The 14,706-nt window shown below is 37.8% G+C and overlaps 1 protein-coding gene across 1 annotated transcript in view; it reads right to left on the bottom strand.

Annotated features, from left to right (window-relative positions):
• The window catches only part of LOC106096108 (putative cyclin-dependent serine/threonine-protein kinase DDB_G0272797/DDB_G0274007), a 49,713-nt gene extending 38,622 nt beyond the window's left edge, over window positions 1-11,091 (bottom strand). The window contains exon 1 of the mRNA XM_013263691.2: window positions 10,810-11,091. Coding sequence (XP_013119145.2) covers window positions 10,810-10,814 — 5 coding nt within the window. The 5' untranslated portion in view covers window positions 10,815-11,091. The remainder of the gene's footprint in view (window positions 1-10,809) is intronic.
• Between the last annotated feature and the right edge of the window lie 3,615 nt (window positions 11,092-14,706).

The raw sequence follows: 14,706 nt of genomic DNA, 5'->3' as shown, positions 1-14,706 counted from the left end.
TTGGGCAAATGCATGAATGTGAGGAAAATATTCGTGTGTAATCTAACAAAAGCACAAAAGCAACACAAAAAAAGTCTTAACAACTTGAAAACAAAAAAGTAAACAATTAAATAACCTAACATCAAAAAATTGGCTACTGCCAAAGAAAATGTTTTTTTGTTGCTCCCCCCTTTGGCAACCAAACATTTTGCTGTGTGGTGTTTAGTTTTTTGAAAAAGGCCGGCCAGCCAACCAACTCGCCTGCCTGCCTGCCAGTCAGCCACCCAGGTATTTTATATTTTTCGGATTGTTTTCATTTCATAAACTGACAATGTAACCTTGACATATGCCAATGAAAACAGACTTTAATGAAATGATGGAGAAGAAAAAAAAAATCGCATAGATATTTACGACTAAGCATTTATTCCAACAATTGTCTAGAGGAAGGGTGTGTTTTGGGTACTTTTAGTTTTTTTTTTGTTATTAGATTTTTGTTGTTAGCTGGCTTTGTGAGAATCGCCAGTGAGAATAATTTAGACAACAAAGTCTTTCTTGGCTTGGAAATTGCAACGATTTTGCTGGATAATCATATTTTTTACTGACTGTCCATCATCAGTCATATCTCATATCGCATCATAGCTCACAGCAATTTGTGTGGTTAATGGATTCATTTAAATTTTAAATTAAATTAAAGCATATTTGCTTCTTAAGCGAAGGTTAAAATGGGAGCACAACAAGGAAAAAAAAAAAAACAAAAAAAAAAAAACATAACAAATGGTTATAAACAATAGGGCTTTACTTTTGGTGTACTTGAAAGAGAAATCACAAAATTAATTTGTGTTATACACTTTAAGGTATAGAAATGTTTAGGCGTTTCCTTTGTTTGATTTACTTTTTGTTGTTTTTGGTGTTTTTTCCCTCCAACTCATGGGTAATTCATATAATTCCGCATTCAAATTAGATCACACCTTGGTAATTTATCCTATTTACACACTGACAATGCAAGGGTGTGACTCACCACTCGCAGCTGAAGCTGGGATGATGAGGGTCTAAGGTCATCGAAATGCCACACAATTGTATTTATTTATCAATATTTGTGGTTAATTACCTTGAATAATTACAGCTCTTACTTATTGAAGTCAATGTAAATTCATGAGTTATTGTTCCGAAAAGAAAGATTTTAAAATTTTCTCTAGAAATCTTATGTGTAACAAGTAAAAGCGTGCTAAGTTCGGCCAGGCCGAATCTTGTATACTCTCCATCATGGATGGCTTGTGGCAAATTCTTTGCCCGGTATCTCTTTATAGGCAAACAAAGAACAATAGGTAAGCATTGCTTTGCTACTATTGGAGCTGTATTAGGTTATGGACCGATTTGGACCATACTGGGTTTGGATGAAACATTTTGTCGGACAGTAAACTGGCCATCAGTGCAATTACAACCACGACGGTAAGGTCACGAACGGTCTTGAAGGGTAAGAAAGAGATAAACGCTTCATCTGAGGATGGCACGATCCGTATCGTTTGGGTGCCGGGCCATAGCGAGGTAAGGGGGAATTAAAGAGCAGACGATTTACCAGTGAAGACCAGAAGACTGCCGTAAATAAATTTGGTTAACTCGAAGCCTTTCAGGTCGACGCAGTCCCATGCGACTAAAACGCATTTTCTCTGTGGAACAGCGAAACTGTCGCACAGTGGGATATAACCAAAAAAGCTGGAGAACGGGAAAATATATCTCTTTGAAATTTGGACTTTTGAGCACTATTCAGCAAAAATATTGGAAATCGTACCACAAACGAAGATTTGGCAGTCCCAACAAATTTTCGAAATACTGAGGTAACTTACTTTAGGGGCGTGTCGAAAGGCGCCCGGACAACCTAGGGCATATTTTTTACTAGTTTTTTCGATTTTAAGAATTTTTTCCCCGTACCAACATAGTAGTTAGGAAATCATAAGAAAATTTTTATTTCCTTTTTATACCCACCACCGAAGGACGGGGGTATATTCATTTTGTCATTCCGTTTGCAACACATCGAAATATCCATTTCCGACCCTATAAAGTATATATATTCTTGATCAGCGTAAAAATCTAAGACGATCTAGACATGTCCGTCCGTCTGTCTGTTGAAATCACGCTACAGTCTTTAAAAATTAAGATATTGAGCTGAAATTTTGCACAGATTCTTTTTTTGTCCATAAGCAGGTTAAGTTCGAAGATGGGCTATATAGGACTATATCTTGATATAGCCCCCATATAGACCGATCAGCCGATTTAGGGTCTTAGGCCCATAAAAGCCACATTTATTAACCGATTTTGCTTAAATTTTGGACAGTGAGTTGCGTTGGGCCCTTCGATATCCTTCGTCAATTTGGCTCAGATCGGTCCAAATTTGGATATAGCTGCCATATAGACCGATCCTCAGATTTAGGGTCTTAGGCCCATAAAAGCCACATTTATTATCCGATTTTGCTGAAATTTGGGACAGTGAGTTGCGTAGAGCCCTTCGACATCCTTCGTCAATTTGGCCCAGATCGGTCCAAATTTGGATATAGCTGCCATATAGACCGATCCTCCGATTTATGGTCTTAGGCCCATAAAAGCCACATTTATTATCCGATTTTGCTGAAATTTGGGACAGTGAATTGCGTAGAGCCCTTCGACATCTTTCTTCTATTTGGCCCTGATCGGTCCAAATTTGGATATAGCTGCCATATAGACCGATCCTCCGATTTATGGTTTTAGGCCCATAAAAGCCACATTTATTATCCGATTTTGCTGAAATTTGGGACAGTGATTTGCCTTAGGCCCTTCGACATCTTTCTTCTATTTGGCCCTGATCGGTTCAGATTTGGATATAGCTGCAATATAGACCCATCTCTCGATTTAAAGTTTTGGGCCCATAAAAAGCGCATTTATTGTCTGATGTCGCCGAAATTTGGGACAATGACTTGTGTTGGGTCCATCAATATTTGTCTTCAATTTGCCTCAGATCGGTCCAGATTCGGATATAGCTGCCATATAGACCGATTTCTCGGTTGAACAATGACTTGTACTTATAAACATTTGGTCTAAATCGGATGATATCTATAGAGCTGCTATGGGGCATAAGGTATGCATTTTTCACTGGATTTTGACGAAATGTGGTTCACATATATACCCGAGGTGGTGGGTATCCAAAGTTCGGCCCGGCCGATCTTAACGCCTTCTTACTTGTTTCGAAAAAATTTTAACTTTTTTCATACACACCACACCGTCTTGGATAGGGGGTATATTCATTCAAATAGTCATTCCATTTGCAACACATCGAAACATTAATTTCAAATTCTAAGGCGACTTAACGATGTCCGTACGTCTTTTCGTCTGCCCGTCCGTTTGTCCGTCTGTTGTAATGACTCTACAGCCTTAAAAAATTATGATATTAAGCTGAAACTTGGCACAGATTCGCATTTTTTCCATACGCAGGTCAAGTTCCTGAATAGGGAAAATCTGATGATATTTAGATATAGCGGCCACATACACAGATCTGCCGATTCAGGGTCTTAAGCCCATAATAGGCACATTTATAGTCCGATTTCGCTGAAATTTGTTCGGAACTCGATACCTGAACGAAATATGAAAGAAACCGGTATATATTTACGTCTATCTGCCATCAGGGACGTAGCCAGAATTTTATTTCGGGAGGGTCTCATATTAGAATAACAAAACAATGATAGGATTGTACACATTCGAAAAATAGGAATTTTGGGTTGAGGTCGGACTCGATAGGCCCACCCCCCTGGCTACGTTCCAGGCTGCCATATAGACTGATATATCAATTCAGGGTCTTAAGCCCATAACAAGCGCATTTTTTATCCGATTGCGTTGAAATTTGGAACATTGAGTTGCATTAAGGCAACTCGACCGACATGTGTTGAGTCCTGACTATGGATCAGATCGTGCTACATTTAGATAAAGCTGCCCCATAGATCGATTTTCCGCTTAAAAGATTTTTCTTAAGACAAGATTGGAATGACAATTTTTACAAATAAAATTTAAAAATACAATTTAATGGAAAAATTAGAATTTTTTCTGCATATTTTATCTTAAGGCAAGATTTCAATAATATTTTTAATACAATTTTGTGTAAAGAAAAACATTTAAAGAATATTGCTCTAAAGATGAAATTTCCATAAAAGAATTTGTATAAAACGAATTATAAAAATTACAAAATGCATTACTAAAGCAAATTATTTGAGCTACTTCATGCTTTATTGGTTCTTAAAGTGACTCCAAAGAAAGGCCAGCTTCTTTAAATGATAAAAAGAAGTGATCAAGAATGTTTGTCAAGTAAAATTCATTCAAATTTGTTATTCAGTGTCCCCCATATTATCGTAAAATAAAAAATTTTTACTATAAAATTTGTAAAAAACAGTAAGACCTTCTTTGTTGTGTTAGTCGAGCTTAAATGACCACGAAAATGAGTGCTAGGAAGGAGAGATTTATTTTTTTTTATGAGTTGGAGAAAATAAATTGCCAGCTACAGACAATCGAGCATGGATATCACACCACTGGCAGACGCGTTTCTGGGCTGGTAAGACCTTCATCGGTGCCTAGTGTATCATATCCCTCCGGCCCTATTTAAGCTTAGATTTTTTTGTAAAATGACAATTAACATACCATGAAACGGTGGGTCGGTCAAACGGACTGATATGATACACTAGGCACTGAGGAGGATCTTACCAGCCCAGTAACGCGTCTGCCAATGGTGTGAAATCTATGCCCGATTGTCCGATAGCTGACAATTTATTTTCTTCAATAAAACAAAAAAAAATCTCTCCTTCCTAACACACATTTTCGTGATCATTTAAGCTCGACTAATACAATAAAGAACGATTTATTCAAATGACCTCAAATAAGGCCTCATCTTGATCTTTTTAAACCCACCACCGAAGGATGGGTTAATATTCAATTTGTCATTCGTTTGCAACACATCGAAATATCCATATCCGACCCTACAAAGTATATATATTTCGGATCATTGTCTGTCCGTGTGTCTGTTCGTCTCTCCGTCCGAATGTCCATCAGTTGTAATCACCCCACAGTCTTTAAAATTGGGATACTGAGTTGAAATTTTGCACACACCAGTATTTCTTTTATGCGCAGGTTATGTCCATGAATGATAGACCGATCTGGCGATTAAGGGTCTGAAGCCTATAACAGGCGTATTTATAACCTGATTTCGCTGAAATTTGGCCAAGTGAGTTTTATTAGGCCATCCGATATCCGAACCAAAAATGGTCTAGATCTAAACATATTTCGATATAGTTGCCATAAAGACCGATCTGCCGATTTTGGGTCTTAAAGCAGACGCATTTACTACCGGATTTCGCTAAAATTCAGAAGAGTGAGTTTTATTAGGCCCGTCTATATCCGAACCAAAAATGGTCCAGTTCGGAACACATTTGGATTTGGTTATCAAATAGACCGATCTGCCGATTTTGGGTTTTAGGCTTATAACAGGCGCATTTATTACCCGACTTCGCTGAAATTTGGAACAGTGAGTTGTATCAAGACTCCTTACATCAGTTCCGAAAATAGTCCACACCAGGCTATATCTAGATATAGCTGCCATAGGGACCAAAATTCTGCTTTAGGACCTAATGAACATAAAAAAACGCATTTTTTCTCCCATATTGTGGAAATTTTAAAGTGAGCTGCTTTAAGATTCCCGACATCCAAACCAAATATGGTCCAGGTCGGACTGTACAAATCCGGGCTTATTCCTCAAGCTGAAATAGACTGTATTTTAAATAAGGCTCCTAGATATGTAAATCAGTGTAATGAAGCAGAAATGAAAAAAACGCAGGTTTTAGTGTGACAGTGTTTGAATTTTACTGTGGAAGGCAGTTGCTACCCTGTTCAGGTGTTTAGGCGCAAGTGAGTTTCAAATATAAAGCTTCAGGCAGACATACTGATTTAGAACATACCACAATAAGTTTAAGTTAATTCGGCAAAGAAAGGGACAACATGTTAACTTAAATTGAGTAAAAGCTTTCTCTATGTGACAAAGAAAGGTTTTAAGGTGACTGTTTTGTCAAATTAATGATATCTACGAATTCATTTCATAAAGTATTTCAATAAGTTCATATCTTAATTTCTAAAGTTCAATAATTTGTGGAACGGAGTTCAACATGGACCATATTTAGATATAGCTGTCATAAAGATCGATCATCCGAATTTGGGCTTAATCATATAAAATGCGCACTCATTATCCGATTTCGCTGAAATTTCGAACTGTAACTTGTATAGAGCTTCTCCATACCTGAATGCTTAAGATCGGATCGGGATTATTGGATATTAATATTGATTTGATAATAAATGTATCCATGGTGGTGGATATCAAAAGTTCGTCACGGCCTTAATGCGTTTTTACTTTTTCTTTTTTTTTGTTTTAACTGAACAATAAGCATTCAGTATATTGAACAGCTTGTACGAGTGCGGGTGGTAAACTCGGAAAGTGACGATTTTTGAAGTTTCGGCACAAAAATGCTGGTATATCCACTGACAAAAATCATTAGAGCAACACACAAATGGCTGCCAGGTACAAGAAAACACAACAAGAATTTCTAAGGCACATATATTGTTTGCTAACATTAACGCAACAATGAAATATCCATCACAAAGCAGATATTTAAATGTGCGAAAACAACAACAACTATTTTTATACCCACCACCATAGGATGGGGATATAATAATCTAGTCATTCCGTTTTTAACACCTCGAAATATTCGTCTAAGACCCCATAAAGTATATATATTCTTGATCGTCTCGACGTTCTGAATCGATCGAGCCATGTCCATCCGTCTTTCGAAATCACGATAGAGGTCGAACGCCTAAAGCTATCCGCTTGAAATTTTGCGCAGATACTAAATATCGGTGTAGGTCATTGGGGATTGCAAATGGGCCATATCGGTTTAGACTTAGATATAGCTCCCATATAAACCGATCTCCCTATTCAAGAAGTCAATCCCTTGAAAGCCACAAGTTTTGTTCGATTGGGCCTAAATGTTATACACAGCGTTCTGTTATGACTTACAGAAACAGTGTCAAATACGGTCCAACTCGGTCAAGAACCTGATATAGCTGCCATATAAACCGATCTCTAGATTTGATTTCTTGAGCACCTGGAAGCATCAACTTTCATCCCATTTGGCTGAAATTTTGCACATAGTGTTTAGTTATGACTTCCCACAACTGTGCCAAGTACGATCCGAATCGGTCCAGAACTTGATATACTTCCCATATATACCGATCTCCCGATTTGACTTCTCGACCTTCTAAAAGGCGCAAATTTTGTCCGATTTGGCTGAAATTTTGCATGTAGTGTTCTGTTATGATTTCCAACAATTGTGATAAGTACGGTGTAAATCGATCTAGAACCTGATATAAACCGATCTCCCGATTTGATTTCTTGAACCCCTGAAAGCCGCAATTTTTGTCCGATTTGGCTTAAATTTTACACGTAGTGTTTTTTAAGACTTCCAACAACTGTGCCAAGTACGGTCCAAATCGGTCAAGAACTTGATATAGCTCCCGAACATGATATAGCTTCCGATCTTCCGATTTAACTTCTTGAGTCCTTACAAGCCTCGATTTTTATCCGATTTAGTCATGTCCGTCCGTCTGCTTATCTAACTTTTGAAAGAGTAAAGATAGGCGCTTGAAATTTTGCACAAATACTTCTTAATAGTGTAGACCAGTTGGGATAATAAATGGGCCATATCGGTTCATGTTTTAATATAGCTGCTATATAAACTGATCTTGGGTCTTGCCTTCTTGATCCTCTAGAGGGCGCAATTCTTATCCGATTTGACGGAAATTTTGCAAGAAGCGTTTTGTTATGACTTCCAACGAGTATGCCAAGCATGGTTGAGATCGGTTCATAACCTGATATAGCTGCCATACAAACCGATCTCGGAATTTGACGTATTGAGCCTGTATTGCTTGCAATTCTTATTCGATTCGGCTTGGCATGAAGTGGTTTATTTTGACTTCCAATAACTGTGCCAAGTTTGGTCAAAATCGATGCATAACTGGATACAGCTGCCATATAAACCGATCTCGGATCTTGACTTCTTGGGCCTTTAGAGAGAGCAATTCTTATCCGATTTCGCTGAAATTTTGTATGAAGTATTTTATTATGACTTCCAACGACTATGACAAGTATGGTTGAGATTGGTTCATAATCTGATATAGCTCCCATATGAAATGATCTCCCTATTATACTATTGGGTTGCCCAAAAAGTAATTGCGGATTTTTTAAAAGAAAGTGAATGCATTTTTAATAAAACTTAGAATGAACTTTAATCAAATATACTTTTTTTACACTTTTTTCTAAAGCAAGCTAAAAGTAACAGCTGGTAACTGACAAAAGAAAGAATGCAATTACAGAGTCACAAGCTGTGAAAAAATTTGTCAACGCCGACTATATGAAAAATCCGCAATTACTTTTTGGGCAACCCAATATATACGGAAGCCACCGTAGCGCAGAGGTTAGCATGTCCGCCTATGACGCTGAACGCCTGGGTTCGAATCCTGGCGAGACCAGATCAGAAAAAATTTTCAGCGGTGGCTTTCCCCTCCTTATGCTGGCAACTTTTGTGACGTACTATGCCATGTAAAACTTCTCTCTAAAGAGGTGTCGCACTGCGACACGCCGTTCGGACTCGGCTATAAAAAGGAGGCCCCTTATCATTGAGCTTAAACTTGAATTGGACTGCACTCATTGATATGTGAGAAGTTTTCCCCTGTTCCTTAGTGGAATGTTCATGGGCAAAATTTGCATTTGCATTATACTTCTTAAGTCTCGTGAAGGCTTACCTTTTATCCGATTTTGCTTGAATTTTGTACAACAACTTCTCTTATGACCTTAAACATGCGTGTCAAAAATGGTCCCGTATAGTTCCCATACAAAGCTATCTCCCGATATTTCTTTTTGAGTCCTTATAGGGCGCAATTCTTATCCGATTTGCCAGACATTTTGAACAATGACCATAGCCTGATATGGCTCCAATAGCATGGAAATTTTTATCCATTATCCTTTGTTTGCCTATCAAGAGATACCGGGCAAAGAACTTGACAAATGCGATCCATGGTGGAGGGTATATAAGATTCGAAACGGTCGAACTTACCACGCTTTTACTTGTTTTTTTTTTTTATAAAATTATCAAAATTGCATTCAATTGACCTTAGCCAGCCTTGAATTGTCTCTAAGAGGATTCAAAACCTTCCAAAAAAGGTTTGGCTATTGATTGAACAAAAAAGTTGTTACAGCCTTGGATTTTTAAATTAATCCTTCTCAATTGTCTCAGCTTAATTTTTCTTTCAAACCACACTTTAGAATTAGAACTTTTTTTCCCATAGAATTACAATATTATAATCCAGATTCGCCTTAGACTGTCAATTGCCATTTCCGTTGATAAATAAGATTCAATAGCTACTATTGATGTAATTCAACAAATCACCTACAATACCTAGAAACATTTGTCATATATTCAGCATAGAATTGCCATCATTATCATAAAACATAAGCCAACGTAAAGACAGCTTCCTTTTCACAATACTTGCTTTAGTTATGGGGGCGTGACGTTGCCTTATTGGAGTTTTGTAATTACAATTGTTCTCCTGCTTCATCTACATGTGTGTGAGTGTGTGTGTGTTTACAGTGCTAAGAGGATTGTTTAATTGTAGTTGTTGTATAATTCGCATATAGAAGAAAAAAAAAAGGGAAGCAAAAAGAAAAAAACCAGAACAATTACAATTTTGCTGATAGCCAAACAAAAGACTTAAGACACAAACCCACATGACAATACCTCAATGATATGAAACATTCGACACAATTGCCATCTATTAAGAAAACTTTATGATATTTTCAGCCTTCCAAGCTGGTGGAAATAATGTGCACAATTGATTGACATGGACACAAATGAAGGCAAGGAGGTGTAGGAGGGGGGAAAGACTCTACACCAACTCATAAAATCCAATACTAAGACAAATGAGAATGAAAAGGGGTAAAAAAAAACATAGTTTTGTATGTCTGCCTAATAATGACACTTCAATATCGAAATTGAAGAGGAATTTATGAAAAAAAATAAAATAAAAACATGCCAGACTTTACTGAGTCAGTTAGTGGAGCTTCTTTTGAATCGAGTCTTGGTTTTTAAAAAAACTACACTTGAGAATTTCCATTAGCTAAGGAAATTATTCATACAATCTATAAAATTGTAATGAAGATGATTTCAGTTGTTATTTGCGGATTCTGGCAAAAAACAATGCACATCATCAGCTTTACAAAGCTAGCACAAACAAACTCCCACAATTTGGCTACAAAGGCACCAGCCAGCCACAAATGGGGGGGAAGATAATAAAACAGAAGTTTTCATGCCAGCTAAAGATGTTGCTTGCTGCTGGTAAAAGAATCCATTTTTTTTGTCTCGTTTTGCAATTTGTTCAGCTAAAATAGTTGTTGAAGTTGCATTTGCATACACCAAACAAAGCCATGGGTAACATTTAGTCCACACACAAGGGAAAACAAAAAGATTTGACTTCTTGATGGCAATTTGCAAAAATAACACTTTGATATATATTTTTTTTCTTAAGCACTTTTCAATGCATTCGCTCGACAACATCTCATTAGAGGCCCTTAAGGCTAAAGTGGGGCATGAATCAGCATTTAGATTTTTTTTTGTTAAACAGACAGTTCTGTTTAACTTTAGCCCAGAATGAATTGCAACACTTTTTAATTTGTCCACGATAACAAGAGTCCAGAGGTTTTCTCTGTTTAAGACTTACTTCATTTTTTGTTTGCTTTAATCCACAAAATATCCACTTAGAAGTCTTGGAGTTCCCTTTTTCGTTAAAGGGGAGATTTTAAAAATCTCTGTTCTAGATTTCTAGATTAACAAAATCACTTTTTCTAGGGAAATTATTCTTTAGCTCACATTAATTTTTTTAATTTTTTTTTTGAAATTTGCTTTTTTTCGAACAACAATTTCGTTAAACTCACTAACGCGCTTCGATTTTCGTTGATATTTAACAAATGAGCTCTGCTCTTTAAATGAAACGTTTGCAAGGAAACTTTTTGTATTTTATACTGCAAAAGCATTATGAAAACACAACAAAAGTCAAACCATAAAAGACAGTGGAGAAGAAAAGCAGAAACACCACAGAAAACCAACTGCAAGAAAAATCACAAATGTTAGTTTTGTATGGTTGCCGTGGTTTGACGGCTACTAACTTCCACCTACCCCTCACCTTCATACAGCTGAGGTGATTGTAGTTGTTATTGTATGGCTGCTTGGCATAAACAAAATTTATTATATTTTACTCACAATTGTAATTGTCCAAGAAACAAAACAAAATGCAAAAGCAAATCCCAACACCATCGAACTAAAGAGTAAATTTTTGCCCATAGCTCTCTAAGAGATAGGCTCATGTGATTGTTGTTTCTCTTGAGCAATAACATAGAATATAACTCAGATGAGTTCAAATGGCAACCCCAGACTGAGTGAAAGAGTAATTGGTTAAACCATAGTACTTTGAGTTTTACTCAAAAATCTCACTAAATTTTTTCTAGCCAGAAATTGAGCTAAATAAGCTCAAGCTACAATTGTTTCAATTTATTAGCTCAATATACCCTTCCCATCATTGTTTCCATTTCAATGTCTGTTTAAAAAAAATTAGATTTTGTTTATAGCGCTTTTTTTTACTATTCGCCTTTTCTTATGGCTTTTGTATGTCTTCGTAAATTTGGCAAGTTTGTGTCTTAAGTCTTTTGATTGGCACTCACTCACATAGCCAAAGTAAAGTCAACGATTGCCAATGTATCATCATCATTGTTGAATGTTTGTCACTCACAGAGTTTGTTATAACCAGGGAAAGAGTTCAATTAAGGTTTATTTTGTTGGCTCTGTTTATTTTCTTTAAGTTTTTTTTCTCCATAGCTGTTGTTGAAATTTTCAACGATTTCTTGTTGTTTGTTGCTTTTGGTTTGTTTTATGTATGACTTGTGGGCTATATGGATGAATAGTTGATGACGCTGATAATGATGATAATGATTATGATGTTGACGTTGACGTTGGTCTCAGTTTCAATGTCTTTTGGGGTGTTTTCTGTTCGTGTCTTAAGTCTTTTGTTTTTGACTTAAAATTTGGATCACTTACATGTCTGGCAATATGTGTCTGGCATTAAAATAGACCCATTTAAAATATTTGCAATTGAAGCATTTGGCAATCCCCACGTTTAGCGATAACAAATGGTTTAGATATTGACAATGAGAGTGGGAAAATTAACAGATATTCCACAAAAATATCAACAAGTAAGTTCGGCCGGGCTGAATCTTGGGAACCCACCACCATGGATTCTGCTAAAATGTTTATAAAATAAATTTCATTGAACAGCAAAAATTAAAGCTTCTAGGAACCGAACAAGGATGATCGAGAAACCGGTTTTCATGGGAGCTATTTGAGGCTATAGACTGATTTGGACCGTACTTGGCACAGTTGTTGGAAGCCTTTACAGAGCACCACATGCAAAATTTCAGGCAAATCGAAGAAAAATTGCAAGAAGTCAAATCGGGAGATCGGTTTATATGGGAGTTATATCAGGTTAAAGACCGATTTGGACCGTACTTGGGACAATTGTTGGAAGTCGTAACAGAACACCGCATTCAAAGTTTCAGCCAAATCGGATGAAAATTGCGGCTTGTAAGGGCTCAAGAAGTAAAATCGGGAGATCAGTTTATATGGGAGCTATTTTAGGTTATAGACCGATTTGGACCGTACTTGGCACAGTTATTGTAAGTCTTAACGGAACACCACATGCAAAATTTCTGCCAAATCGGATGAAAATTGCGGCTTATAAGGGCTCTAGAACTCAAATCGGGAGATCGGTTTATATGGGAGCTATATCAGGTTATAGACCGATTTAGACTGTATTTGGGACAGTTGTTGGATGTCGTATTAGAACACCGCATGCAAAGTTTCAGCCAAACCGAATAAAAATTGCGGCTTATAAGGGCTCAAGAAGTCAAATCGTAAGATCGGTTTATATGGGAGCTATATCAGGTTAAAGACCGATTTAGACTGTATTGGGCACAGTTGTTGGAAGTCTAAACGGAACACCGCATGCAATGTTTCTGCCAAATCGCACACAAATTGCGGCTTCCAGGGGCTTAGAAAGTCAAATCGGGGGATCGGTTTCTATGGGAGCTATATCAGGTTATAGACCGATTTGAACCGTACTTGGCACAGTTGTTGGAACTCCTAACAAAACACTGCATGCAAAATTACAGTTTAATCAAACAAAAATTGTGCCTTCCAGGAGCTTAAGAATTCTTATCGGCAGATCGGTTTATATGGGAGCTATATCTAAATCTGAGTCGATATGTCCCATTTCCAATCCCCAACAACACATGCCCTACACATGCTATCACTTGCCGCATCTATTTTGCATAAGTTAGCTCCTAGTCGAATGTGTCCCGTTATGATACCGAAAGCCATAATCAGCAAACTTTTCAAATATCAATGAGTGCTATCCGATTCAAGTTTTAAGCTCAATGATAAGGGGCCTCCTTTTTATAGTCGAGTACGAACGGCGTGTAGCTGACGCCTTCTCCACACCTGTTTGTGGAGAAGTAGCCAGGGATTACCACTGCTAAAAATATTTCTTATGTTCTCGCCTGGTTTTGAAACCAGCCGTTCAGCGTCATAGATGGACATGCTAATCTCTGCTCTACGGTGGCCTTCACTTGTCGCATCTATTCTGCATATGTAAGCTCGTAGTTGTATGTGTCCTCTTATGATACCGAAGGCTAACCTGATCTGTTTCTTACTTTCCTTTAGTGATAGCCTCGTCTTTTCACGATCCAGATGTTCCCATAGGACTTTTGTCGTCTTACCGACAGTTTCGCTGTTTCACAGTGTTACATGAGCGTTTGTCGCCCACACCCTTAACTTATTCTGAATCGACACAATAGGCTTCGGGTTAGCCAAAATTATTGACGGCAATTTCCCAGGCTTCAATGCCAAATCGTCTGCTCTGTCATTCCCCTTTACTCCGCTATGGCCCAGCACCCAAACAAAGCGGACATGCTATCCTCCAAGTTTGTTCGTAACTTTACCATTCGGGTTGTTATTACCGTGGTGGCCAGTTTACGGTCTGTAAAGAAGTTCACACTCAACGTCGTTGCGCTAACACCAAACCACCTTATGCATTCCGTGGACGCTCGGATCTCCACCTGCAGGACCGTATTATGGGCAGGACCCAAGCCCATTCCGTCCTCTAGCTTTGATCTAACCGTGTAACATGATATTGCAAATGACATAATAAACAGACCATCCGACTTTGCTTCTTAAGCACATACCGGAAGCAATTTCTAACCTAATTTTAAAAAACAAAGGCAGTGTCGAACTTTGTATACCCATCACCATACCCAATGACTAAGACGTTCGTTTCGAGCTAGTGACAGCAAAGCGGTGGACCTCTTCAAGTCTAGATCAGGCCACATAGTTTGGGAATGCTCACAGCCCTCTCTTTGCGACCATCTATCATTCGTTGTCCTTCGGGCCTCGAGGCATACCCGCAGATTCCAGTTTCCCTGGAATGTGTTTTGGGGAGTTCCTAGTCTCAAAAGCCCGTCCGCTTTACAATTCCCTGGGGTATTTCTGTGGCCCGTCACCCAGAACAGGT

This window comes from Stomoxys calcitrans, chromosome 5 (genome assembly GCF_963082655.1).
Source record: "Stomoxys calcitrans chromosome 5, idStoCalc2.1, whole genome shotgun sequence".
NCBI classification, from domain to species: domain Eukaryota; kingdom Metazoa; phylum Arthropoda; class Insecta; order Diptera; family Muscidae; genus Stomoxys; species Stomoxys calcitrans.
This window is presented reverse-complemented; position numbering and strand designations above follow the sequence as displayed.